The 20,876-nt window shown below is 54.1% G+C and overlaps 2 protein-coding genes across 3 annotated transcripts in view; both read right to left on the bottom strand.

Annotated features, from left to right (window-relative positions):
* Positions 1 to 8,271, bottom strand: part of PLCG1 (phospholipase C gamma 1) — a 48,356-nt gene extending 40,085 nt beyond the window's left edge. Inside the window, exon 1 of one of the 2 annotated variants that reach the window (XM_054845317.1) lies at positions 7,959 to 8,271. In XM_054845317.1, coding sequence (XP_054701292.1) covers positions 7,959 to 8,160 — 202 coding nt within the window. In that variant the 5' untranslated portion in view covers positions 8,161 to 8,271. The remainder of the gene's footprint in view (positions 1 to 7,958) is intronic. The other variant, XM_054845318.1, reaches the window with a different exon arrangement.
* A 6,004-nt stretch (positions 8,272 to 14,275) lies between these two features.
* The window catches only part of TOP1 (DNA topoisomerase I), a 67,991-nt gene continuing 61,390 nt past the window's right edge, over positions 14,276 to 20,876 (bottom strand). The window contains exons 16-21 of the mRNA XM_054845462.1: positions 19,940 to 20,008; positions 19,187 to 19,301; positions 18,324 to 18,451; positions 17,127 to 17,221; positions 16,223 to 16,372; positions 14,276 to 15,688 (exon numbers count right to left, since the gene is read on the bottom strand). Coding sequence (XP_054701437.1) covers positions 15,586 to 15,688; positions 16,223 to 16,372; positions 17,127 to 17,221; positions 18,324 to 18,451; positions 19,187 to 19,301; positions 19,940 to 20,008 — 660 coding nt within the window. The 3' untranslated portion in view covers positions 14,276 to 15,585. The remainder of the gene's footprint in view (positions 15,689 to 16,222; positions 16,373 to 17,126; positions 17,222 to 18,323; positions 18,452 to 19,186; positions 19,302 to 19,939; positions 20,009 to 20,876) is intronic.

Raw genomic sequence — 20,876 nt, 5'->3', positions numbered from 1 at the left:
TATCAAGAGGCAGCAAGGTGCTCAGAGATAAGGGGATCTGGGACAGGAGGGATGAGCCCGGCACAGCCGTCGGGCAGAAGCAGACAGCCCTGCCTGCAGCTCCAAGTGCTGGGGATCTTCAGAAAGGCAGAAAATTCTCAGAAATGAGGAAGTTTCTCATCTGAATCAATGTCAAAAAGCTCCTTCCATGTAAAACAGCTCTTTGCGCAACATAAAAATCCTCTAAACTTAAAGATTAAAACCATTTCAAAGGAAAGTTTTCTCCAGCACTGCAGAGTCCCTTTGGGAACGGCCGTTGTCACCGTGTCCCCTTCCCGAGGGCTCTCCCCGGCCTGGGAGACACCCTCCTGCCGCTGCCTGATGTAACACCTTCCGTAGAGAAACCACGCTCAGCGGAACAGATGAGCAGGGACGTCGAAGCGGAGGAAAAGCCATGAGATCACCCACCCCCGTGCACGGCAGGATACAGTCACTGCGCAGAGGATGTGCTAGATATTAAACCGATCTCATACGCGATACCGGCAGGAGAGAGCCAGCAGCAGCAAAGGCAGCGACCAAGTGAGCCAACAAGCCTCACAGTTACGCGTTTGCCGGGACGGTCGCAGGTTTCTGTGAGCACCCCTGGCTGTCAGACGCCAAATCATTCTCTCCGTACAGCTGCAGGTGTCTGTTGAACACACAAACCTTTCTTCGTTTATCCTTCTCTAGATAGGTATCCCTCCAGTTGCTCTATTTCAGCATCATCTTCCACCATCTGCTCTCCAAGCTTGTTTGGCCAAGGGGAAGAAGGGAGGATGCGGGCGGTAACTTTTCAAAAGCATTGGAAGGAATTCGAAGTTTAAGCCCCACTTATTTCTGATTTCTACTGCCCTTAAACCTCAGATCACACTAGAAAAGAAAAAAAAGTCTTCTCCACTGACTTCAGACATTTCCTTTTATTGTATTAACAAAGTTCAGCTGATGGTTTAAACTCAGAGCTGCACAGGGGTTTTGTGATCGAAGCCCCACACCTCCTCACCACATGCTGCGAGCTCTTCCTGGACTCCCCGCACCCCTCCTTCGCCGTGCGCTTTACACCAGGTCCTACCAAACCTGCAACTGTTCGGGAAGGGGGATGCAGCACAAGGGGCTTGCTGCAGCCCCAGCCAGGCCACCTGGCTCCGAGAAGCAGTCACACACCTCCGAACCCAAACCACCAGCCCAGCTTTTGGTTGACCTGCCATTAAGCCGAGACTATCGCTGTTGGCCCCTTCATCTAACAAGCAGCACAGCCCTGCTCCATCCCAAGCGTCGGCAAGTTTTACATCCCAGCCAGTCTGCCCATCGCGGTGCAGCGGTGTCGCTTGGGTCACTCCCCAAGGGACACAACAGTCCCAGCGCTCTCTGGAGAGGAAGGTCCCAGCCCAAGAGCAGTGCCTGAGTTCCCAGGATCACAAAAATGAAACGAAGGCTGCACCCCTGGGGCAACTTGGTGGTCAAGCCTGCTCTACCGCACGCAACGCCTGGGGACGGGGACCTTAGCACTGCACAGGGACGGGGACTTTAGCACCGACTGCCCTCCAGACTCCTGCTGAGACTGCAGGCAAGGCTTTTCTCCTCCAACTGCAATCTGCGAGATATGCAGAAGGTCACACGCCTGCTCGCGCAGGGACAGGCGATGGGCATCGCTAACAGCCAGCATGTCTTCGGGTGTTTGCAATGCACACCACTGTGATTAGATAACGGAGCTAAGCGAACGCTTCCTCGATAAGAATGACTACCCCCGCTGTGCGGGCAAGGGAGCTAAAACAAAGAGCAGCAGAAAGATCACAAATTGGATTTGATGACGGCTGGCTCAGCTCGGAGATGGGGCTCGTTAAAAATCCTGTACGAAATCCCGGGACAAAACTGCCCCCGGAGACGGGAGGTGACGGCACTGAGCACGCGAGGTGCTCCTCTGCAAAGCCAGATGTTTGGATGCAGCTTACTCAGATGCTCCTCACACCACACATGGTGTCCAGCCAACACGGCTGCCTGCAGGCAGGGAGAAAGCCAAGCCGCACCGCTTCTGCCCTGAAAACCTGGAGTGCTCAGGCCCTCGGCATCGGCGAGAAGTAATCAGTCTGACACTACGCAAAACCTCTCCAGCGTGTTTTAATTAGTGGGCTTAAAACCCCTAAGGCAGTATCTTCCACGTGGCTGACTGGCAAACGAAGGAACCTGACGGATGGACAACGTGGGTGCAGGTACCACCGCGGAGCACAGGTCTCCCAGCCCATTAACCTCTAGCTGCTCTCACGGTTGCAGAGAAGCTTTCGAGATGCCAAGGGAGGAGGCAATTTGTGACGTGTCTTCCTACTGCGTGAGTAGGGGTCTTCTAACCTGTTCCTCCTGGAAGACACTACCGAGAAGGGAAAGGAGATGACAAAGGGACATAAAGCAAGGTAAAGAGGATGTTTCAGTCTGGAGGTGGAGCTTGTTTGCTTTCCCCAGTTTAACACAAATATCCTAGCTAGAAGGGGACGGGTACCAACACAGAAACCCCCTTCCCCCAAGAAACTCCCACAGCAGAGCTTCAGCAGGGGAAGCTTTAACCATCACGATGGTGACAAGCCATGCTGTCACCTTCCCACAGCAGCAATTTCTGCCCCCCCCCCCCCCCCGCTCGAGGCACCCGCATCCTGCGGCCGTGGGGTGGTGGAGCAGGAGGGGGACCCGCCGGTGCGGAGGATCTGACTCTGCAGTTTGTTTAGCCGTGAAAGCCATTTCTGGCTTGCTCACTTCTCAAGAGCTCCAAGCCCCTCAGCTTATTCAGATGGCTTCAAAAAAATAAAATAAAATTTAAAAAAAGCTGTGCCTCGGTGGACTAATGAAAGAAGCAGGTAGCTGGAAAGAATGAGGCGAGTATGAGCCACCCTTCAGAGTCACTTTGTAGTAACATTTTACAGTTCCTGCCTTTTCTTTTACACAAGCGACGACTTTTCTCCACCTCCACAGGACTTGAGCTCATTTCACTGAAAGCAAGAATGCAACCAGGGTTTTTTCGAGGTGGTTTTTTTTTCTTTCTTTCCCCCCTCTCTCTCCCCTATAAAACAAACATCTGCTCCAAATTTTCAGCTCGCTCTCTGAGCAAACTCTCTGAATTTTCTGGCGCGTTTCAAGGCAAACAGATCAATTAGAAGCTGGCCTATAACCCCCCAGCATGTGAAGTTATGAATGCAAGACCCTTTTATATTAAAAAAAGAATTACGTAACACAGGAAGTTTAAAAAAAAAAAAATACATAAAAGACAACTGACTCGAGGGATTAGCTCGACTTTGCTTTGGGTGATTAACAAAAAGAATAGAAAATTATTAGAGCTCTTCCCACCGTAACAGCCAGGCCCTCTGCAGAGTTGATTAGCAAGAAAGCAATGCATTGGCAATTAGAGCTGGCTCAAACCCTTTTGGATAAAAACAAATATTAATTGGGGAAGGGGGAAAAAAAAAACCCAAAAACCTTTTTTTTTTTGCACAACCCAGGATTGCTTTTCACACAGTTTCAGTTTTGAAAAAGTACAGGGGAAGGAGGTGACCGCTTTTCAAACCAGAGGCTTCCCGCACACACAGGTTTGCCCCCTCCTCCCCATTCCTCAGCTGATTCTGCTCATTGAGAGCCGCGGCGCTGTGGAGCGAGCTGAAGAGCTTAATGAAGAGCAGGAGATGGGTCCTTTCCAACAGAAGAGGTTCTTCATCTGGGAGCCCAGCTGGCTGGAGCCCCTGCTGTGCCCGCTGCTGAGTCAGAGCTGCTCAGGGAGGGACAGGGAGAGGGACACGACACATGCTGACAATTAACACACAAGGTCACTCTTTATGCCACGCTCACAAAGCGCTACGCAAGGGTCACAAAGCAAGGGGACGAAGGAGAGGGCTGTCACACCAGCAAGGGCTCCCCCTTCCTCTCGGCACCAACCTACCACAGCCCCAACACCTCCCAGCTCGCGGGCAGGAGGAAGGCAAGGCTGGGCACTCTGACGGTGGCCAACAAGGCTGGCTGGTTGCCTGCACATCTATAGCACGTGCGGTGATGCCACCCACCCCGTCAAATACAAGGTGCTCCCCCGTCAGCATCCCTCCGGTCCAATCCCACCACTGTTAAGAGATGCTGTTCAACCCCAAGTGCTTTGTCGTTACGTGCCAAAAGCTCCTTCCAGAGGCCAGCTCAGATCCTGCTCACATCAGTGAGTAACTTGAAATAAAAGATGTCCCATCACCTTCCAGCACAAGTAGCATGGCCAGCAGGGCTGGCAGCCACACACCCGTTCGGTCAGGGAGAAGCTGTCAGACCGACAGCGCTCCACCGGTGAGGCATCAAAGGCATGGAGGATGGGGTTTCCCTGGACCTTCCTCCAGGCACGCTCCTCTCCAGCGGTGGGGTGACCTGAAGCCTGCTCAGGCTCTGCTCCCCTGTAAGCTCCAGGTCAGCATGTACCAGAAAGCCAAGCACCACCAAAACGCAGCTCTTCATGAAGGTGAAGGCGAACAACTGCTTGACTACTGCAACCACCCAGAGTTCAGACAAGCACCCACAGATCCTGGGGAGACAGCAGCTCCACACCACCACCCACAGTGATGTCGAAGCTCTGAAACGAGCGGCACCACGCCAAGGAACGATGACTGTGACTGTGCCCAGAAGCCCTCTCCTCCCGGCATGCCACAACTTTAGCCCGCGTACCTGAGGCCACCTGGAGATGAGCCGACTGACCCTCTGTCGCCTCACACACTGCCCCACCACACAGCAGGAGGTTTCCCGAGCTGCAGCCACCAGAGCTGTGCTCTTCTCAACAGGGTCAGTAATGGAGCCAGGTCCCCCAGCACTGCCCACCCCTACTTGGGACAAATACACATCTTGTTTCTGCAAAACCCACCAGGTCCAGATAAAGGAGCACAGATCCTCCATGCTGGGGTATTCATGGAAACAGGTACCGCTCCAAGACATGGACATCTACATAGACATGCCCTGAGTTCAAGACCTCTGTATGTGATATACTGAGGATACTCACCTGTTCTGAAGCAGTTAAAAACCCAGGATCATTCCTATTTAGACACCTAACTTGTGTCCAGGGGAGGCTGAAGCTCCTTTTTGGTCTCCATAACTCAAGAAACACAAGAACATTCATTACCGATCCATGAACAGAACAGCCTTTGACCTGTAGACCCCCAGGCATTGTCCAGTGGAGATGCTGCTCCATGTGAAGGAACATCTCACCTCCTGACAGCTGGCTGCTCTCCACCACTCATGACCAAACCATCACCGCAACAAAAAGCAAACCCCAATCTTCCTGCCAGCCCCAACCTCCTGCTCCCAGTCCGGCATGGCTTGCCTTCACGGGGAGAACTGGGTCAGTCATTGCTCATGGTGAAAGCTACCTTGCACTGAAAGGGATTAGTTTGACTCCAGATCACTTCCCCCTCTGGTTCTCACCATGGCCATGCGAACACTGTGCCGGTAAAGGGTGGTCTTCAAGGGGGGTGTGAGCCAAGAGGGGAATACATCTGTGTATTTGCCACGTGGAGCTGTCACACACCTGGGTTTTCCCCAGGCATCCTTTTTCCACTCAGAAAGCGCATCCGGATAAAAATGGGAAAGTTGGCCAACAACCTCGTACTGCTGGCCATCGATCGTGTGGCTTTGCCTCGCCTGCCTAGCTACAGTCACTATTTGTGTACACAAGCCAATATTTCCACCTGGAGCTCCCACGCTTCTGTGCAGGAAGTGTTAAAGCAAAGCTCTACTTCTCAGCCCTGTGAAGGAAGAGAGGCGAGAGGATGGGTGCTGCTCAGGGTGCTGGGTGACACCAGAGGAGGGGACTGAGGACAGGGTGAGATGCTGGGCTGCAGAGAAGAGGTCATGGGGAAAGCATCTGGCATCAGAGAGATGGGGCTGAAGAAATGGCAGCTCTTCAGGCTGATGTCCTCTCTCTCCAGCACGGCCCATCTTGCCTCTTGGGAGGGTCGCACGCACTGTGGGAACAACGTGCGTGTTGGGAGGAACGTGCCGGGGAACCCAGAGCCCACGGCCACGGCCAACTCCCCTGCAGCACAGCGGAGGAGCCCCAAGTAACCTTCCACTGTGACATTTAAAGGAACGCAGGGGAACTAGCTGTCCTGCGTTCCCCAACTCTTGCTTTTCTTTCACTAGAAACCTGTGAATTTTATTAGTTTTTTAATTTGATCCTCTCAGTCCCTGGGACACGCTCTGTGCTTTTACTGATCTGCTCTTGGCTGTCTGCACGGCACGAGAAGTTCTCGCAGCCACGACATTATCATCATTGTTACCACCCCAGTTTTGGTACAGAAGTTAAAGTTCTCTGAATTTCCCTGAAGTTAAGGTTCCTTGTAAGGACTGCAGCAGGTGCTTAGTTCTGCCCACAGGAACAATTGCCCACGTTGACATCAGTGGGGACCTCTGTCCCACCATGGGCCCACGTGGTCTGCAGACACAGCCAGAAACCAGTGCCTCGCCAGCAAAACAAATGGGTGCTTTGCCTTAGTTTAAGGACAGCTTAAACCCAGGGCTGCACTCTCCTCCCTCTCCCGCTGCCTCAGAGCTCCCAGAGGCCACTTTGGGAAAGGTACGAGGGAGCTTCGCATCCCGGTGATGCTAACGGAGCCCAAGGCTCCTTCCAGATCTGCCTGGAGACACCACTGGGCAGAAGCTAGAGGACTCCAAGGTGCTTAAGGCAAAGCAAAACCCCAAACTGGAAGCACCGGCATTTTGTCACTCTGCCACAGCGACATGACCCTCATCTCCACCGCCTTTCTTGACCTGAGCTCTTTCGTGATACTGAAAGCATCCAACCTTTCCACCCTGGGCCAACAGAACTTGCCGGGAGAGACGACAACCCCTCCATGGCCTCGCTGCGCCCCAGTCGCATCCCGCAGCGAAGGAAGGCCGGTGCTAACGCGCTGCCACGCCAAGGCCAGCGCCAGGACTTACGTCACATCGCCTTCGTGCGCGTCCCCTCTTCCTCACCTCCAGCATCGAACAGAGACACTGTCCTCACGCTGGTGTGCGTGGGGGGCGGGAAAGGTAATTTAAGAGAAACAGCAGTAACCTAGGAAACCAACGCCGAGGTTAAAAGTTTCCCAGTGCGGGGCCTCCTTTCTCTCTCCCCCTTCCCACCCATTTTTGTGGTTTTACATTCACATTTCTTACGAATCTTTTCCCCTGCCCGCCTCGTGCTAAAGGTCCACATCATGTGCGGGAAGCCGAAGCCAGCGGGACGCTCTGCCCGTAACTGCACCCACCACTGCAGACAGAGTACGCAGGACCCTGCGCTGACCGTGCTCCACCTGATCCTGTGCCATCGTCCTTGGGCAGATGCACGAAGGGGAGAAGGCAAGAGGAGGGAACTACGTTAACAATATTTTGGGTTGTTTTTTTTCTGCTTTTTGCCCTTTCCTTTTCATCTCATCTGTTGCTCTGAGACACAACCCCAAAAGAGCTCAAACTAATCCTGCCTCCTTCTGAGGCTCCTTACGGCTTTCGGGTGCTGTTAGCCAAGGCACCACCCGGGAAGAGGCGCCTACTTTATCCCAGGGGAAGTTAGATGCCGAAGAGGGATGCAGAAGGTCGGGAGGCGGCGCCGGGGGCGGCCATGGCGGTACCCGGCCCGCGCATCCCCCGCAGCAGCCCGTTACCGTGCGGCCGGAGCCGGCCCCGGGCCGGGACACCGGACACCTTCTCCGCCACCCCGAGCTGCTGCGCGGGGAGATGCCGGGCACAGAGACGCTGGGGTTTGTTTTATTTTATTTCCCCCCCCCCCACCCCCCTTTCTTCTTCCCACCGAGCCTCTCGCCGCTCTCCGAGCTGGGCAACGGCGGCTCCCCGGGACGGCTCCGACCGGGGCCGCCCCGCACCCATCGCCCCGAGGGACCCGGAGCCCTTTTCCTCCCCCTCCCGCCCGGCTTCCCCAGCCCTTCCCCGCCCGCACTCACCGGCTCCCTCGATCTTCTCGGAGCCGCGGCTCCAGGTGACCTGCCGCGTTTCCAGCTTCACCTGGAAAGTTTTCCGTTCGGGTCGCTGTGACTTTTTGGAGTAAAAGAGGGTCATGACGGTGCCCACCTCCAGGCTGCGGCAGAGGTGCGCTGCCTCCGCCTCGCTGGGCGCCCCGGGGCCGCTGCCCGGCCCGGCCGCCATCAGCGCCGCGAACAAAGGGGAGCGGGAGCGCCCGGAGCGCCGCCGCCACCGCCGCGCTCAGCACCGCCCGCCGCGCCCCATGCCCGCCGGCTGCGGGAGGAGGAGGAGGAGCGAGGAAGGAGGAGGGAAGGGAAGGGAAAGGGAGGGAAGGGAAAGGGGCGGTGGCGCGGGGCGGAGCGCGGCCCCTCGCGGGGGGACGGGCACGGGATACGCCGCCTCCGCGCGGCTGGGGCCCGCGTGGGGTCCACGGGGAGCTCTGGGGAATGTGGGGTCTGCGGGTGCCTGGGCGCACCCCCGCGGTGTGACACGCGTGGGGGGGTGGGGGGCGGAGCGCAGCCCTCGCGCGGGGGTGTGCGTGTGGCGTGCATCCCGCTGCTCGCGTGGGGTCCCGGTGCTACGTACCCCACGGCGCGCCCGCGGTACCGGGGGTGCCCTGCACCCCACAGGCATGGCACATGTCGGTCCCCGGTGTGCCACGCACCCCACAGCACGGGATACCACGGTGCCCTGGCACCCCACAGCACGGTTTGCATGGGGTCCAGGGTGTGCCACACACCCCACGGCACAGCGCAGCACGTGTGGGGTCCCAGGGGTGCCGCATCCCCCAGCACTGCATCCCATGGGCCATGACCCCGGTGCATGGCTATGGGGTCGAGGGGCTCAGCCCCCCAAGCCTCCTGCCACTGCCCCAACCACCCCTGGCGTGCACCGCGGGGGCTGTGCAGGGCCAGTGGGCGCACAGAGGGACACAGACGTGAGCAGGGCACAGGCCAGGTCAGCAGCTGCCCCTGGGAGCCCCTCTCCTCTCCCTGCCCTCCTGGGGACATCCCCAGCTCTGCTGCGCTGGGACAGGCCAAGCGGGGTGGCTTTTCCTGGGGACAGTCCCCTCTGGCTGCCGTTGGCACGCTGGCATGGCTCCTCACCGGAGCCGGGCCTATGGCTGCCGCAGCTTCCTCCCTGTAAATCATGGCCGCACCAGCAGGGAAAGCGAGACAGGGTTTGCAGGGCAGCCAGCGGCATCCTGTCCCCGGGGGATGTGTAGGGAGCCAGGGGTCGCAGGAGGCTCTCCAGTCCCGCTCCAGCCCTGGCAGGAGACCACACAAAAGCAGGGTTAGCGAGGGGATAAGCGGTTGGATTGGGAAGCATTTCAGGGCCGTTTACTCCATTCATGTAGTTAAAGCCTGCAATTTCCCTTTCAGCGCTGCTGGCCTTCCTCCCTGTGCCCTCCTCCCCATCAGGGCACCCCAGGGCAGGCTGCATGCTCGGGCTGCCCTGGGCTGGGGACCGTGTCCCAGGCCCGGTGCAAACACCGAGGTGCGGCGGGTACATCGCCCCACCCCGACAGGCGACGCCTGCCCAAGGGCAAGCACGGCCCTGCTGCAGGAGAGCAGCGCAGGCAGGGATTTCCCACACAGAGGGGTTGGAGGGGAGGTACCCCTATATATAAACATATAGATATATGTATATATGTGTATGGGTGCAATATACACAGACACACGTATGCATGTGAGTTTGCAGGCCCATGGCGAGGCAGCACGTGGCCAAGCAGCCCTTATCTCACCCTCCAGCTCAGGGGCGGGTCTGGAAGGGGAATCGTTTGCTAAGTGAGGCACCCATCACCGAGTGCACCCCAAATGCGAGCAGCCCCCCCCGTCTCACTGCTCCACTCGCCTTCACACACAAGCACAGACATGCACGTGTGCACACGCAAGCAGCCCTACGAGGTTCCCGGTTGTTTACGGTCCTACCCAATGTCTGGGCATTAAAAAAGGGAAGGACAAACGCACTGACATAAGAACCTAAACCTGCCCTTATAAAAATGACCGGTGTGCGATAGCACCGTAAGGGGTGACGGGACCCTGAGGAGCTGCTCAGCTAAGGCAGAGCTGCTGGGAACCTGCTGGTGGGAGCCCCGAGGTGGCCAGGTGAGCCGTGGGTGCGGGACCCTCTGCCCTGCTCCCAGGGAAGCCGCTCCTTGCTTGTGTAACGGGCTCGCTCGGGACCGGCAGGAAGCAGCCGGCTCCCAGTGGTCTTAAAATAGCTGAGCATTATGGGCACACCCTTGTTTTTGAGGGCAAACCTGAGAGGGGAGCGTGGCCATCGAAGAACCAAAAAAGGTAACTCCCTCACTCTCAAATGCTGCCTGTTCACGCTGACGGACGGCGCCCATCACGGCCTCTCCCCAACCCTGGTGGCCAGGACATGGAGGCGGTGGCTTGTGATGGATATTTTTTCTTCTCTGAGTTTGACTGATCACGTTTTAGCACGCATTAACTCTCCATGCCCACAACGCTGCACGCTGAGGAATTTCACAGTTTAATGTGACAGCATGCGAAGCCGCTTTTGTCTGTCTGCTGCCTGCCAGCCTTGTTTTGTGGTCCTGGCTCCTGCACCAGCCAGGCTGCGGGGAATTGCCCCCAGCCCCTCAGGGCAGCAGAAACTTCCATTATATTCCTGTTATCCTGTCCCACTCTACCCTGCCCGGGCTTTGGTCCGCAGTGGGTCAGACAATTTTACTTTTGAAGAAGTGCCCTGGATCATGTTCATCATACAGCAGCGGAGGGGTGGGCTCTGCAAGTCTCCCCTTGCAAACCCCTCTGGGAGAAGTTTTCCCCTCTGCGCTGCCCCACACCTGCGGGGCCCCCACAGCCCCAAAGTGTGGGGTGCCAACCCCCCGTCTTGTGGGATTCATGGAGCAGCTGCATCCTCCACCCAGGAGCAGGCAGCAGGCTAACAGCCAGGTGATCTCCGGCTTAAGGACAGCCCCCAGCCTTGCTCAAGGGCTGTGGAGCAAAATACAGGAAAACAAAACCCTGAGGCCACTCTCTGGGGGTCCCTGCAGCCCAGCATCCCTCTGACACCAGTGTCTGGGAACGGACACGTCCCTCTCCCACCCCAGGGACTGCGCATGGAGAGGAAGCGCCCAAACCTCACCCGACAGAGTGGCACTCAGCATCTATCCCTGGGAGAGATGCACCACTCCAGGTTATTTATTTGTTCCTGTTTGTTCTGCCCTACCTGGGGTGGGTAAATGAGAACCCAGCCCATGGGCTGGAAAAAATCACCATTGGGAAGAGCTTCCCCCAGCCCTGCAGCGAGCAGGATCTGGAAAACCCGCAGGGACAGTGGTGCCAAGCTACCTCGCGCCCTGGGGTGGTGGTAGCAGAACACAGAGCAGCACAAGGCGGTTTTTTGCCGAGGATGGAAAGCAGACCTGCCCGGGGCCGCAGAGCTGCTGCGGATGCTGGCACGGAGCCTGCCGTGTGTGCAGCGTGCTCACCAAGGAGCTGGGGCGAAGCCGTGTCCGCAGTCAGGGCTGCCCGCCCACCCCCGGCATCCTCCTGCCCCTTCCAGGCATTGCAAGATCCCTCTGGATTACAAATGGGCACCGGATGGGAAACCAGCTGCAGCTCCAGGTTCCCTCTCCTCACTCCCTGATGTTCCTAAGGGAGCACAGGCTTGTTCTATATCCTAAATTCAGCTGGTTTCAATTTCTAACCCTTGAATCCTGTACAACTTCAAGGGGGATGGGGGTGCATCCAGCAGGCGTTTGCAGCCTCCCCTTGGCCATCGGGCCCTGTCTGTGCGCTCACAACAGACAAGAGCCAGTTTCAACCTAAATTTTGCTCCCTCCACTGGTCACATCACTGCTGCCTCAGTTTCTCTCACTGCCAAACACAAACCCTGTTGCAGGGCAGGAAAGTTGTACCAGGGTGGTGGCACCGGGACAGGCAAGGACCAGGCGCTGCAGTGGTGGGATGCAAAACGGGATATGGCACATGTCGTGGCCATTTCTGTTTGCACAGTGAGTCAACGGGATCCGGGAATTCTCTATTTAAAGTGGTCCTGACCCTGCTGTGCCACTGGCAAAAGTACAGATTAAATCCTCCTCAGCTCCCTGCTTGGGACAGAGCTGGCAAGGGAGCAGCCGTGCTCCCCGGCGCTCAGAGAGAGCCCAGCGCCTTTTCAAGGGCTGGTCCTGCACCAGCACAGGGAGAGACACAGCACACTCCAGCCCAGAACATCAGCCCAGCCTTGCACCTCCAGGTTCCTTTACATGGAACAGCATCTCCACTGGACGACGCCTGGGGGTCTAACAGGTCAAAGGCCCAAGAGCCAGGACCCCCAGCCTGGCCAGGGGCACCCCACCATGCCTGGGGGGGGAAGGCGGATCTGCTGGCAGCAGTGCTGGGGTGGGGGATCCCCCATCTGCAGGAGCACATCCCTCCCTGCTGCGTTTAACAGGGCAGGGGGAGAAGCACATTTCCGTGCTCAGCAGCGTAGGGTATGGGAATTCAATTCGGCCAGGTCTGAAGGCAGGGAGGGCGGGCTGTATAAATAGAAAGGATATTTTTACAGGCTGCATTGTTCCAGGCACAGGCAGGTTGGGAGCACAATGAACCCCTTTTCCCTCTCTGCTGGCATTTTCTCCACTGCACCTTGGAAAGGCCCCAGAGAGTAAACGGGAACTCCTGCCAAACTGCAAGGTTTTGAAGCCACAACAAAGCACCTGAAAACATCGTGGCAGGGAGCAGGAAGCCCTGCTTGGGGGTGGCTGCTGAGAAGCTGCTGCTCCTGTGGCTGAGCCACCCCCGTGGGGTTTGGGAGCCCAGCAAGTGCTGCCCCGGCATCAGGGTGCCTGGGAGATGCTCATGGAAGAGCCCATGTCTGCTCCAGGCTCCCCAAGGACTCCGGGCCTGGGCTGTTCTCCAGTGCCAGGGAGATGGAAGCATCCATCAGCCTCCTGCCCTTCCCAGCCATGAAGGGAAGGAGAGGGTGCTGCTCTCAACACCATCTTCCTCCCTGCGGAGGGCTGTGGGCTAATAAAAGGCAGCAGAGAACCCACGCCGGGAAGAGCAGCTCAAGTCTCACCGCATCCTGCTGCTCTTGCTCTCTGCTGCACCAGGCAGGGATTTTCCCGGGATCAGGTGAGGAGACAGCCGGCGGAAGGCAAAGCAAACCAATGCTGAGGTGCGCTTGCATGGAAACACATGGTGACCACTGGACAGGTAGGGGTAAAGCAGGAAGGATCTGAGCAAGGCAGTGACAGGCCCCATCCTTCCTGGCTGGGAAGAGCACGGGACTCCCCTCTGCCAGCATCAGGCATTGCCAGCTCCTGGGGTCCATTGTGTCTCAGCAGGAGCTGAGGATCCCAAGCTCATACAGCACAGGGGGGACCAGCCCCTGCCCTCAGCCCCCCATCCTCCAGCTCCTTGCTCTGAGCAGTGCTTGGGCACCCAAGAGCAGCCCCACTTCCCTGCAGCACCCTCAGCCCCAGCTCCTCTCTCCACAGCCACTCTTGCTGCGCCAGCTCCAGCACTGGGCTGCTATTAACCTGCTTTTCGGAAATCCAAATACAGTGCCCTTCTCCATGCTTCCTGGTGCACCCAGCTGCAGGACATCCTCGCTCTCCACAAATGCAGCCTCCTCAAAGGAACATGAGCTGCAAACCACCTTGCCACAGGGGTCACTCGAGCCCAAACAAGCACCATCCCACCCCTTCTCCCTGCCAGAGCTCAGCCTAGCTGCGCCCCAGTTCCTGCTACCTCAGATGACTTCCTTCCCATTTCTCTAAAAGCAACAGCCTCCACTTCTAAGGACACTTTGAAATACAACTGCAAAGCCACACTCCCCATGTTCGAGTCCCACAAAGGATCTTCACCCGGCATCTGCCGCCGCTCCTCAGGGTGAGGGCAGGCTCCCAGGCTTGCTGTGCAGGCTGCACTCAGACAGGGCTCCAACAGGAACCAGGCAGCTTATCAAAAGCGAACAAAATACCTTCAGGCAATTCCTGCTGAGGTTGGGAACTGGGACTGGGCAGCTCACGAGCAAGCAGCAGGATGACAGGCTGCCAGGACAGCCTGGTCATTTCTCTGTGCCCCTGTAACCAGGGCTCCAAAACACACCACACTGATGCTGTAGGACCAACTCCACCCATTGAAGGTCTGGCTACATGACCATACCGACCAACCAGATCACAGGGCCACCACGACAAGAGAGCAGCAACAACAGTTACCCAAAACATAAGGGCAACCCCAGCTGGCCCTTGCCACGGACTCAACATCCTCTGTGCAGCCCTGTTGGCCCGAGGTGAAAGAACACACAGACGCCAACACTCAGTTAAGTTGTAGGAATTTATTTTAAATAACCTACAGTTGATTAAAAGGGAATTCATGATAAAAATAGAAGATACTTGTTGAGGAAAGGCTGCAGGAAATGGTCTTCGCACACACACTACGCTAACAATGCCTCTAAAACTAATGATTATAGCAAAAAAAGGTTTCACATTAAAATTCTGCTTTTTAATTTTTTAAAATTTTTTTACACAATTACAAAAGAAAAAATAAAAGCCCTAAAATCTTGATTATTTTCCTTTTTGGACCGATGCTCATTTCCCTCGAAATTTATTGACCTGTGAAACTTCTTTTTACACAATAAAATCTTTCAAGTAAAAGAGGGGAGTGGGGCTTAGAAAAAAAGGGGGAAAAGGTAAAACAGTCTGACAAACCTAAAAAGTAGATAATTCTTGAAGTGTACAGAGCATGTTCAGAACAAAAGGTGACGGGAATGTCATTTGTTGCCAATTTCACTTGTTCTCAAATTCCACACACATCTCCCCATCACACGGTCCCCTCCCTCCACCCGCTCCCCAAATCTACACGATCTTTAAGATCAAGAAGAAAAAAAAAACCCTGTTTAAATATTTTAAAATAATTAAAAGAAATAAAAATTCACATTTAAAAAAGGAACACTCAAGTCAGGAGGCTGATTTCCCATCACGCTTTGCTCTGAACAAATGGGGTGGATATTTGTAATTCATGTTCCAATGCCATGACTGTTTCAAGTGACAAATTAAAAAAAAGATTTAGGTATTTCCATGACTATAGTGACAGCTGTAACAGGTGCGTTGGGTTTCTTAAATTTTGTTTATTTGTTAAATTCTGAAATGGGGCAGGAGGGGGAGGGGAAGGGCAGGGGTTAAGGAGTCCATTTTCTATTAAAATATAGAAGTTATTGCAAAACCCTAACTGTAAAAACGCACCAATATAATTGGATTTTGTATACAGTAGCTAAAGATTCCCACGCTCTCAGTGTGATGGTGAATTTGCCTGGCGGAAGGTTGACAAATCCCCCATCCACTTGCCCTGCCTCAAGAGAAAAACCACACAAACCAGACAGCTAGAATTTGGATCTCTGAAACATTTTTAAATAAGTTGTCCATAGGACAACTGGCTCAGCTCCTTTAGGATATTTCCAGGTTATGCTTTCTGCAAGATGTTGGCTGTTTTATCTGATGCTCACTTGCCCCTTTCCTCCCCCTTCCCCAGCATCCAAGGACAAGTAAGGCTCACAGTTTATCAATCTCCCTAAAAACCAGGCTACTCCCCCTTTTTTTCCCATAAAATTCAGCTCATTAAAAACAGGTTAAAACTCATAGTCTTCTTCTGCCATGTCGATAGCCCAGGCAAATTTCTCTCGTTGGGTTTTGTTGTAAATCTTCTCTATAGGAATTCCCCACTTCTTACACCTGCAGAAGAGGAGATGCGGTTAGAGTCAACACAGCACAGGCACCCAACTCCTCACTGTGCAGAACTGCCCTGCTCTGCCCCAGCACCTTCCCAGCTCTGCTCCGTTACTAGACATAAAATCACAGACTCACAGAATGGTTTGGGCTGGAAGGGACCTTAAAGCCCATCTAGTTCCAACCCCCTGCCATGGGCAGGGACACCCTCCACTAGACCAGGCTGCCCAAAGCCCCACTCAACCTGGCCTTGAACATGCCACCCAGCTGAGCAGGACCAGCCACCCAGCATTCAACCCTGCAGGTTCTCTGACCCATCACCTCCCAGCGCAGTGCTGGCTTTGTCTGGCGTGTTACGCTTGCCTCGAGAAACTTTTATAACTTTCCTGAAACTATTTGAAGACATAAGGGAAGGCCACAGAGAGTCATTGCAGGCAGCACAGAGGCACTGCTCTCAGCCACAGCCCTTGTCTGCTAACTAGCGGACAAGACACGGATGAAGGAGCAGTTCCTCCCAGCAGACCCCAGGCAGATGCTTACCAAGCAACGGAGATCCTGGGATCCAGATAGTTGAGTTTGGAGGTGCCCAAAGCGATCTGCTTGTTCTCCTCCCTATCTGTAGCCTGAACCTCCAGCTTCATCAGTTGCTCCTCAATCCTCTGCACTGCTTTCTTCTTGCTCTCCACTGTCCTGCGGTAGGAAAGAATCAAAGCATTGAATTCCTAATGCCCAGCTAGGCATGAGATGGCAGCACTGTGGGAACCCAAAGGGACTCTGCTCAAGGTAAGCAATGCCACCAGCCACAAAGGGCAGCTGCGTCAGCACAGATGGTGACACAAAACACTCAGCACATGCAATTAAGAATTGACATTTTCAAAGAGGCAGAGCAGAAATCTTAAGCAGCAGTTTTGTTTTTAAGGGTTGGAAGCAACAGCCTGAACTGTACCAATGCTACACCCACTTTAAAACCAGCTCATTTATCCCTCTGTAATAGTCATGCTGTGATTCTGCTTTCAGAGCTCCCTTAACTCAGCACCCCTGTGGCTATTCTGCAGAGCCCACACAGAGTACATCGTCTGCACTGTGGGCTTCCAACAGAGCAGAGCAGAACCCAGGAAAGTGCGTATGCAATTGTGTAACTCCTGGCTCCCCATTAAGCTGGCAATGCTGCACACTGGATCCATGGCTCTGCTTGGTCCTGGGCAGTGGCGTGGTTGAGCACTGGCTGCTGCTCAGCTCAGAGACACAGTGGAGAATAACGCTAACAACCACCCTATGGTCCTCAACTTAAAGGCCATTTCTTCATGCGCAGAATAAAGAGGGGACCAGAAAGCCTGAGGAAGTCTTCCCAGATACAGGCTGGGGAAACAGAATACAGGGTGAAGGAGCCATTTGGAGCTGAGAGCACTGGGAGCATTGCACAGCCTAGTAACACCAGCCTTACTTTTTAGACTTCTCATCCCTCCGGACCTTGGCATCAGCTTTGGCGCTTTTCAGTTCTCTCCTGGCATCAGCTAACTGCTCCTTCTTGGCATCGATCTAGGAGAGGCAAAACCAGATGGCAGCACTGTGAACAAGCTGCTGACAACTGTGGCAGTCACCCCTGGGCAACATGACCCAGGGAATGATTTTGTGACCACGTTCAGAATCCACCAGTGCTCAGAACCGCTTCCGCAGAACAATTAGGCCATTGGCCTTTGCTGCAAAGCCTCGTGTGGTGAAATATTCCCCTCGGAACAGAGGGCCCCACTCACTTCCAAAGACAAGGTGGCACTGGGAGCCCTCTCACACAGCTACAGCCAAGCAGGCAAAGGAATTGGCTTGGCCTGGGACTTGGCCACAGCCCCTCCAGGCAGCCTGTCCACCTCCCCTGTATCCCACCAGTACCAGCTCTCTGACAGTAACATGGAAGGATGATCCCTGTTTCCTCAGCAGGAACCAGTTCTTGCCCCAGATCCTACAGGCTGAAAGCTATTAAGGCTTCAGGCAGTTCTTGTCCAGTAAGTTTAGGATTCAGGGAGATTTAGCATTCATTTTGCAGCCCCTGTTCAACCATTCCCCTTAAATATCCCCCAAGCTCTAAGATCTAGGGTGAAGACAGCCATGTTAGGTGTTACAGAAGCAGGGGACACTACAGTGCCAAACCAGAAGTCCTTATTGTGAAGGTTACTCTAAAGCCAGACCAGGAACAGACCTAACCCCTTTGGACCTCATGGCCTTCACCAGAAACAATCTGCAAAGGAAGAGGTCAAGTCAGAGGGGCATAACGTACCACGTACACCCAGCAGCCTGGGATTCACGCAACAGGAGTGGGTGCCCACTCTGGGTTCTTTAGGGACAAATCATAGGGACTGCTGCTCAGAAGCTCAGGCAGCAGTACATATAGCGATGGGATGAAGGGCAGATAAAAAGGGTCTGGTCTTGGTCTTTACAAGTAAAGGATGACTCAAACTGAACGGCATCCCTTTCAGCTCACTACTCCTCACCAAGCAGGCCCATCTCTGAGGCAGCAATCACCAACTTCTGACAGGGAAAAGCAGGCTCTGCTTCCATTTCACTCCAAGTGAAAGGAAACGTGACTCCCGAGACGCAGCACTTGGAGCCCGGGCCCAACCCAAGAGCCGGGCAAGGGTGGGGGTACCTTGCTCTGCAGGTTCATCATGGACTTCTCGAAGGTCTTCGGCGGAGCCCTCTGGTGGTTACACAAAATGGCAACCGCTCTGTTGGCACGGTTATAGGAAAGGATCTTTGCTGGGATGTTGTCGTCCGCTGCAAAGTACAAGGAAGTGGTGAACAAGTGGGTTCTCCAGGGCTGTGCAGCCCCAGCAGTGTCCCACCGACTCTGCAAGCTCAGTCACTGCAGAGCTGACCTGCCCCTCAGACAGGCCAGTCTCCGCACTGCGGTCTAATTACAGTCGTAACAGCTTGACCACTTCCATCCTGGGCCCTAACTTTCTGGAACGGTTTCTTTGATAGCAACAAGACAGCATTTGCCACTCAAAAGAGGGGAAGCACATCCATGCTCAGAGCAGAGGACAGCAGGACCGTACTGCTCAACACACTGTTGGGCCTCACAGATCCAACGTGCCCACTTTACAAAGTTGTTAAAGTGCGAGCTAGCAGCGCTCGACAGAGGTTGTGAATGAGCTGCCGAGAAACATGGAGCTGTTACAGAAGCATCTGGCTTGCCTGCCACCTACAGCACTTTACAATTAACAGAAGGCAAAGAAGAGATTTGGTAAAGAACAGGCAAAAACTAGCAGGCACACCTTGGTATCCTCACAAGTCAGCTCTGCCCTGCCCCAGTGCTGGGCTTGCTCAGCTACCCCAAAAGATTGTCTGGCAGCAGATTTTTGGTCAGAGCTCAGCTGTCCAACATTTGCACTGGGAGAACTGCAATGAGGAAGTTGTGTACAGATACAAGCCCTATGGCTAAGCCAAGGAAACCAGGTCTGTATTGCAGGATAAGATCTGTTCCCCTCACATTTCAAGGACAAGACTTACGATTAGTGAGCTCCTTGAGCTGCTGCTGTAGCGTGATGGAGGCATTGTAAGTACGGAATACCTTGGCTGTCAGTCCCTCCATAAGGTCTTGAAGGTGTTTATTTAAGATACTGGTCTAAGGAAGCAGAAAGGAGATGACAGTCAGCACTAGAATTGTCCACAGCATTTGTGACATTTCTGGACACACAGCTGACAGAGACATACAGCTCACAGCTGAAGTCTAGCGTACTCAGACCTGACCACAACAGAATGGCCACAACATTACTGAAACCACATGAAAAGTGAACAAAGAACCAACAAGTATTAGATTGGTATTAAGTACTGCAGGTGGCCAAAAAAGTTTTCTTCAGTGCAGAGGTTTTGGTCCCCAACAGGTAGAAATCTGCCTGTCCCATCCCAGGGAAGGTGCCTGAACCACCACAGTGCTCCCATAGAGCCAAATGTGCAGATGGGGATGGCATCTGAAAATCTGTCACCTCACACAATCATCTTCTCTGAACTCTGGAAAAAACCTCCCCAAGTCAGAGCCAGCCAGGCTCACCAGAACCAAAGCCCATCGCTTCAGGAACCTGTGGGCACAGTGGACAATACAGACACCAGACAGACTCTTAACGCTGTCAGGCCCCTCAGGCCAGCTCTGGAAGAAAATTGCCACTGAAACCATTTCTAGAACAGAGCAGCTGTTACTGCCTGGTGCAGTGAGCCTGTTCATGGTGCTCTACCACCATCCCTCACCATTAACTATGTGCTTACATTGAGGCGGTCAAAGAGGTCATCCTCAGGCTGCTTGTTCTCCATGAACAGCTGAAGATTCTTGAACACCTGCAGGAAAAGAAAACCGGTCACTTCAAGTACGCAGACCAGACAGTGCTGGGTAGCAGTAATACGTAAGAAAGCAACACTGCCAGGGAGCCACTTAAACTGTTTTCAGGCAACAGTGACAATGCTGGACATTACTTCCCAGCAGGCAAAGACCCATCTCTCAATACAACACTTGTATTGAAGGTTCCTCCCCAGCAACAGAAGTCCTGGGCATTCAACGCCCTTTATCTCCATCCTTTAGATCAAGGTTGCAGGAGGGCTGATTCTACTCTGGCTTACCTCTCTAACAGAGAAAGAGACCCCAACGCTACCACCTTTCCCTTACTCTCCACCATTAGTCCAACCAGAGAGACTCCTGAGAGTGAAGCTACCAAAACAGTCCTCCTCATTGCTGCATTAAGTTTCATACAGTTCCATCCTAAACAAGTCTCACCGGGGTAGGGAGAATAATCAAAGCATCTTTGATTATACAGAGACCACAAATCCCAGCTCTGTGTGCTCCAAATCCCCAGTTACCAGCTTCTCAACAACACACATTTTTCTTTTATAGACACCTAATATACAAAGATTTCCAGTTCCACAATAGTCACTTCCCCATTGTAAGCACTGAAAAAGACACCAAGAGATACCAACACCAGTAAATTTAAACTGGAAAAATGTCATCATCTTTAAACAAGGAAATAAGAATATAGCAGCCATAGTTTGGGGTTTTTTCCAGTTATTTTGTTCCCCAAGAGGCCAACATTTACTGCTGAATGTCATTACAATTACCACAGTATTATACATGTAGTATCTAAAATATTGTGCAGAGCTGTGGGCCAGATGCAAAGCTATTACACCCACAAAACCAAGTATTTTTGGATAGCGC

This window comes from Grus americana, chromosome 17 (genome assembly GCF_028858705.1).
Source record: "Grus americana isolate bGruAme1 chromosome 17, bGruAme1.mat, whole genome shotgun sequence".
NCBI lineage: Eukaryota > Metazoa > Chordata > Aves > Gruiformes > Gruidae > Grus > Grus americana.
The sequence above is the reverse complement of the archived record's forward strand: the minus strand, read 5'-3'. Positions and strand labels throughout refer to the sequence as shown.